The sequence below is a fragment of the Pyrus communis genome, chromosome 13, assembly GCF_963583255.1.
Source record: "Pyrus communis chromosome 13, drPyrComm1.1, whole genome shotgun sequence".
Taxonomy (NCBI): domain Eukaryota; kingdom Viridiplantae; phylum Streptophyta; class Magnoliopsida; order Rosales; family Rosaceae; genus Pyrus; species Pyrus communis.
The window spans coordinates 1,311,843-1,319,506 of NC_084815.1; the positions used below are offsets into that span (position 1 = coordinate 1,311,843).

At 38.5% G+C, this 7,664-nt stretch overlaps 1 protein-coding gene across 1 annotated transcript; it reads right to left on the reverse strand.

Annotated features, from left to right (window-relative positions):
• Positions 1-3,654: 3,654 nt before the first annotated feature.
• LOC137713836 (uncharacterized) lies at positions 3,655-7,240 on the reverse strand. Its single transcript, XM_068453192.1, has 3 exons — positions 6,049-7,240; positions 5,351-5,531; positions 3,655-4,526 (listed from the first exon to the last, which is right to left on the reverse strand). Exons 1-3 carry the CDS (start codon positions 6,901-6,903, stop codon positions 4,027-4,029), a joined length of 1,536 nt encoding a protein of 511 aa, XP_068309293.1. The 5' UTR covers positions 6,904-7,240; the 3' UTR covers positions 3,655-4,026.
• Between the last annotated feature and the right edge of the window lie 424 nt (positions 7,241-7,664).

Below are 7,664 nucleotides of genomic sequence, written 5' to 3' on the forward strand. Positions count from 1 at the left end.
AATGAGACTTTTTATGAATTCTTTACTATCTCACAGTTTAACTTAATTCTCATGCCAACATTATGAAACATTGTGCTAAAAATATGAGATGACATGTCTATAAAAATTTTCACTTTAAAGAGAGATTCTTAACATTCTTGTTCAATATATTTATATTTTAGGATTTTTGTAGAACAAGATCCCCATTAAACTATGAGAGGTTGAGGACGGTGGTGCGTCCAATTATTCACCAGTACTGAGTTTTATATACATTATTTGTGGAATTTGGCAGTGCGCTACTAGAAGTCAGATTTTGGACCATTTGGAAAACGTAATTAAATGTTGGTCCTGCTGGGTGTGACTTGTCCCACAAAAGATCATGTGCTTAAATTGTATTCCTTTTAAAATAATGGCACGTGCATCAGTACTGAAAAAATTTGATTTCGTTCCCAACTGTTTGTTCCACACGTGGGAGAAAGGTGAACAGGTGCTTTATGTTTCAGAGTTATTTGTCGATTTTATCTTCTCAGATTTATAAGGAGTTAGACAATTTTTTTCATGAAATTTAATTTTGATCAATTACCCTCCTAACTTTTGTTATTGGCCAATATCCTTCTTGAACACTAATTTAGTTGATTAACCATCTAAACTTTTATCCATAATGTAGACAACATATTGTATTTTTCTTCTTCTTCTCTTCCCCTAATTCACTATGTATTTTTTTTGTTTGAATTTTATCCCTAATGTGAACAACTATGAATCTTCTCCATGGTCTATTAAGGGACCAAGGTGGTCGCAGGACCACCCAAAGGCTCATAAAAGTGGCTATGAAAACCTCCAAGGAACACCCAAATCTGGGCTGTGGTGGAGGAAAAGAGCAACCATGGCCGCCGAGCACCTTCTGCAAAACAGAAGGAGAAAGAATATGACCTTTTCTTTCACATTACTTGGCCAAAACGATACGTTTTGAGCCAAACCATTAAAAAAAGACAATATTTAGACACTGATTAATCACTGTATTATTTTACTGACCACCAATAAATAAAAGACACATGTCAACCAAAACTCTCTCTAAATCTATAACCAAACAACCAACTCTAACATTGCACCCATAACCAAACGGCCAATCTCTCATTCTAAGCCTATGTTGTTGTCTGCCACAAATCTCATCTGCAAAAGCCTCTCCCCCGCTAAGCCCTCCCCTCCGCCAAAACATCTTCTGTCGAACCCAGCCTTGCTCACTCATAATCCAACCCTCTCTTTGCCATGGAAGGACATCTGCACCTACCCACTCACAGGTCGCGACTTGCACCACCTTTCTTTCCTTGCTGCCATGGTTGCACGAGGAAAAAAATAGTGGATTTGGTATCATGGTCTGATTCGGGGTTTGAGAAGTTAGGACCACCCTATACTAAAATCCTAGATCCGCCACTGCCCATAGGAGTACTTCATCGCCAGAACATCGAATCAGTTCATGGGTCCCCCCGACGGTGGGTTTTTTCAAATTAAATGTTGATGGTGGGATGGATGTGATGAATGGATGTTGTGGAATTGGAGCGATTGTTCGTGGGTCTAATGGTGATCTTGTATGTGTGTTGTCTATGTCTGCTCCTCTGATTTCGATCCTTACTTTAGAGCTTCATGCGATCAAGAAAGCATTGGAATTGGCCCTGAACTTTGGTTGTGTTTCGTTGATAGTGGAATCAGATTCATTGAGGTATGTCCAATTAATTAACCAAGATAAGGAGTGCTTGGTTGTTGATGGTGCTTATGTCAATAACATTCGAGCTTTTTTGCATGTGAACCAAGTGTTCATGAACTATGTTTCAAGGGATGCTAATGGGATTTCACATCATCTAGCCCGATTCATCCTACAATGTCGTGAGTTATCAATGTGGGTGGATACTAGTCCGTTGTGGCTTATGGACCTTCGCCACTCTGAGTCTGTGGTGAAGGTCTAAGTTTAATATGCATGTGGGACCTCTTTTCCTTCGTTGAGTTTTTTTCCCACTAGGTTTTGTTCGTCAAGGCTTTTTAGAGGCCATTGATTTGTTTTTCATATGCGTGTCTTTGTAAATCATGAACAATGGAATTCTCTTTTACTCTAAAAAAAAATTCAGAGAGGCAACTAGCTAAATTAAAGTCGAGAGAGAAAATTAGCCAATTATAACAATTCAGAGGGAGTAATTGATTTAAATTAAAATTCATAAAAAAAATAAAAAATTGACAACTATTTACAAATTCGGGTGAAAATCAACGAATACCTCTATATTTTACGTACTTTCTAGTTTTTTGAAGAAGAGTTTGATTTGTGTCTTTAGCCTACCGGTCCAACCGGCCGTTTGGGTCCGTCATTTATCCTACCCATGTTACAAGTGAAAGAAGCAAGAGATATGGGCCTAGAAATGCTAACAACAAACCGAACCAGGCTAACACCAACCCAGAGGACCCTAAACTATTGCCAAACTTACAAGCCTATGGTGTTTTCAAAAAACAAGCCTATGGGGCATATGAGAAGAGACTTATGAAACGAGGAATTATAACAACGATACTCTACTCTAAACTCATATAAATGTTCATAAAAAGAAATTCGAACTTAGATGCATAAATGTCTAAGCAAAAATGCGTATGCAAAGAAGGTTGCTATGTAGCTTGCATCTAGTCAATAATTAGTTAAATGGGTGTGAATATCTAACCATTCGAAATTGATCCACTTCCGTTTCCACTTTTCGTTTTTCTACTTCCACTCCCTTGATGTTCCATATGAAAATGTTTGGCTCTTTAAATGTAAGGAGTCATCTCTTCCAGCAGATCAATTATATTATGACATGTTAAAAAAAAAACAAAACAAAACAAAACTTTTTATTTTAATGAGATATTTTCAGACTATATATATTAAATTGTCATCGACAACTAAGGACAAATGACTTTTTACATGTAAGTAGTCAAACAGTGTCCACTTAATAAAATGATTGTTTTGTAGCTATGATCTTGGTCAATAATATAGCCGAGTAGACAGTCATATCACTACCACAATACTAATTAGTTTTGCGTACTAATAGAGTACACATGACATGAGTAGAATTGAGAAGATTGAAATTAGAAGATAAGTGAGAACTTTGCAACACTCCCGAGCACTAGTTAGTCACATACTACAATACATTGAACTAATAAAGGGTTCAATAATGTCAATTATTGCAAAAAGACAAGATTAACATATCATTATCCCAACTTAATTTTATCCAATATAAGCAAAAACCAAAAAGAAGAACAACAAGGCTTATCAATTTGTGTTAAGTGTCTCAAGTCCTTAGCTTTATTCGTTTGTCAAGACACTCTTCAACTCAATTGCTTGGCTTCCTTGCCAAAGAATATTGGTTTGGTAAAGTGTAGGTTTCCACTTTATTGGATCCTTGACACTTTTTGAATCTTTCTCGTTTTATCATACTTTGATGTACTAAAGTTTTATGCTTTTAAACACTATTCTCGTTGTTTTTGTGCAAAAAGGGTAATGATTTTCACGTACATTTTCCTTTAGACACTATTCTTGTTGTTTTTGTGCAAAAAGAGTAATGATTTCCACACATCATTTCTTCTTCTACACTACTCTCGTTGTTTATGTGCATTTATTCTTTAAATGAGTTGTTCAGTTCAAAAGTTATAACAAAAGTGAAAGAGTGCCGAGAAAAGAAGAACGGAAATTACAAATGGTAAACTGATAAAATTTAGGAAATAATATGGGTATTTAAAAGGGCCAAGAATTGTACATGCCATGTCTAAATACGTATGGATACGTAGATACACCGGTGCCCCTCAACTACATACATGATCCATATACATGTCACCCACCTAACCCCAAGTCCCTCTAATTACTTCCTCTGGCATGTTACCATCTTATGCCCATTTCCTGCTTCACAGTGCATGTCAGACTATCTCCAAGTGATCATATTTTGATTTGGAAACAAAAATTTAAAACTTTATGCCAAAACTCTTTGGAATAGTCCCCTTAACATCAAGCCTTTCCCGGTTGATTAATTTTCGAGTTAATCAAACTAGTTCAATTGCCATTTCCTCCACCAGCAGGCTAAAGATGGCAAGTTCAATCTCCATTGCAGTCTCTCCCACTTGATCTTGACTTTTCTTCCACTCGTCGAGCTCCTTTCGAAAATCTTGTTCCACCATCATGTCAATGGTGTTCGACTCCACCTCTTTCCAGGACTCGAATCTCTTGCAGACCTGTCTCACCACCTCTTCTCTTCTGTCGGAAGAATCATCTTCTCTCTGCTCCTCGACAATGAGATCCATGGCCAATATCTGCACATCTTCGGGGATTCTTTTGTTACAAGGAAAGTTTAATTTGGAAAGTACTTCTCTGAGAAGCCCATCAAGAGTTTCTTCACTGCTGCTATCTGATGTTTCAGACTCATCTTCTTCGCATTCATCATCATCGTCATCTTCTTCTAGCATTCTTTTCTCGAGTTCAATTGGATCTAACCCCGCCAATTGCTCAAATCTACGAAGCTTCTGCAGAAGGTGATGCTTTGTTCCTGCAAATTCAATGCAGGAAATACCAAATTAGTTACTTGTTTGAAAATTTTGAAAGTGCTATTAGGCTTGTCCATACACTCAAAAATAACCTATTACGTTAATTACCACATATGGGAACCAACATTTGTTCCTGTGATGGGTAAATAAAATAAAGGCACATACACAAACATATGCATACTTCCAACTTCTATTAATGTACAGTTCTAATTTCGAAACTTTGAACTGAACCTCTCCTACTCTCATGTCCTATATACGGAACTCTATTTAGTTGTAATGATGCCAAGGAAAAACAGAGCGCGGGAAGGGAACAACTCTCGTGCCTCCAACGGGTTCCACCACAAAACAGGAAGAAAAAAAATGCAGAAACTAGATTAATGATTGCCATAATTTGAAGCAGGGGAATCAGTGAGCCTATAAATAAAAAACAAGGGTCTGATCAAAACCGAAAACCGCCAAAAACTTTCAAAACAGTCACAAATTTGAAATGAACAACTAGGGTTGAACTAAGATACGCACATTGACATCAGAAAACAAACAGTGGGTCACATATGCAGTTATAACTGCAAATCCCACGTATGTTGCATCAGTACAGAACGCAATAAAACAAGCGTTCTGACCGATACGTCTGAGCCAAAACTCGATAAGAACATGGAGATGCAATCTGGCTATGGATCCCACAAAGATAAACATGGTGTCATGACAAAACAATCTTTGCTAAGCATTTTCATGTAGTACATAACAAACAGTAACAAGCTCAATGAAAAGGACCACACAAACAAACAAGGGTACAAAAGTTTAGTATAGCATGGGAATTATTACATACTCTGTACATTGGCATAGCTGCACTCCAAATCACAACCGTCTTCGTCGTCGTCATCCTCACCGTCACGGTCACGTCCCTCGTCGTCGTCTTGGAACGGAGGGTCCAATACAGAAACAGGACTGCATTGTTCCTTCTCTTCCTCCTCCTCCACTTCTGCTTGGGACTTCTTCAACCCCTCCTCCTATTAACACATCAAAACCCTAATCAAAACACTAATATGTAATTAAGAAATAAAATAACAATTTAGATTAAATCCCAGATCCATAATTGCATGGCCGATTGACTTTTCTTATAAATTTTAGAGAATGTGTGACCAACAACAGAAAGTACATAATTTTTCAAATGTCGGGACTCCATGATGGGATCCAACACAGGAAAACAAGGCCCAATTTGTCTTTTCCTATCAAATAATATTACTAGACGGTGTCTTGCAACAAAGAGATTTACAATGCAGCACTTACATGCAAAAAGTATACACTTGTTGATCATACAAATTGACACATATAACCCTCCAATCTGCCTAAATTTCCAACCCCAAATCTATACAAAATTGATCATGTTGCCGACAATTCTGTAAGTTCCCCAGTGAGTTGACTCGGACCGTCCGTTAAGCAGACCGAGTCCCCAGCTCGGTGTCTAAATTATTTAGTCATGGCAATAAAAAACAGAGTTGGTAAAAGCCAAAGAAAAAGACAAACCTCTTGTTTGTGGCGACTAGGGGACGTCACCGGCGACGTGAACTCCGGCGTCCGGCTGCCGGACGGAGGGGGGGTTGGTTGGAGGACGAAACGGAAAGGACTTTCGCAAAAAGCAATAAGCTTTTCACAATTACAAGCATAATCTGTATCGGTTGTGTCCTCCTCAGACTGGCTGCAGCTGCTTGAAGTGGCTTCATTGGTTTCGGACCACACCGCACTGCTGGGCCTCCTAGTGCTTATCAGAGAAGCACTTTTGTCCTCAACTTCCAAGCAAGACTCAACCTTTTCCTCCACCTGATCGGAAGAAATCTTTCTCCTCCCGACTGACGAATCCCACCGGAGAATGTCATTCACCGAGACCTGAACCCCACCTTCGCCGTGGACTTCCCGCTTTGGGGTCCGATTCCGATTCGTTAACCTCTTCAAAAACGACCCGAATAGCCCGAACCCGTGATTTTTGTTCTGGGTTTTTGGTTTAGAATTCGCCGACTGCTTCTGAATCCTCATCGCGGCTTCCACGAGCAGGGCGGCGGTTCTGTTCGGAATTTGGAGGAAGATGGCGTTGGGGCTTTTACATGGGCTTTTGGCCGCTGGCGACGAGAAGTCAAAGAGCGGGGATTTCCTGAGGTCCGGCGAGTCTTGGAGGGAGAAAAAGCAGGCGTTTTTGCAGAGATTGCCGGGAAAGTTTGAAACTTGGGAGATGGGTCTGCGTTTTTTGACCTGTAAGTTTTGTTGGCTCTTGGTGGAAGCACTTTTCAGCTGGCAGCGTTTATCGGCAATGTAGTTCTTGAGCAGAAACGGCTCCTGGTCTTCTCTTAGCAGCTCGTGTAAGTGCTTCTGTGCCGCCATGTTCATCTAAAAAAGCTTGCCGCTTTCAAATGGGATTTTTGTAAAAAAACGGATTAGTGTAACAAATTAAGCAAAAACAGATTTTGGACGATAATTTTCAGCTGCATCAAATCAAAAAGTTGAAGAGGTTTCAGCTGTCAAAGGAGGGAGGTTTTGAAGGCTCTGAGAAGATGGAAGCTAATATAGGAGGATAGAGAGATAGTGAGAGAGAGAGAGAGAGAGAGAGAGAGAGAGAGGAAGGAATGAGGAGACTTCATGATTCAAATCTGAAGGGAGCAGGGGGTAGAAATCGAGGCTGAGATGGTGATATGCGAATTATTATAAAATAATGGGAAGAAATGAATACGGGTCAAATATTGAAAAAGAGTAAACTATGTAAACTCTCCGCTGCTTTATATTTTTACATAATATTTTATATTATTAGCATGTAAATTGTACAAAATCATGAAGTGCCGGAAAGTTTATGGAGAATCCTATTTTTAGCAAAGTCTTCTTAACTTTTCCCATTGAAAAAACATGGTCACGGCAATTACTGGTTAGTGATATTCTTTTTCATTTATAAAAGAAATATTACATTTTTAACTTTATATAAGTATCGAAACTGTAATATATTTGTTTTTAGTTTGAATGTTCGATATTTAATTAGTGATTGATTCCTTATCTAAACTAGTTAAAGTAATATAAAAAGAGATAAATATAGTAAAATACAGAACTTTAACGAAAAATTTCTGGTACTATTCATTTTAACGAAAAATTATATTTTTACC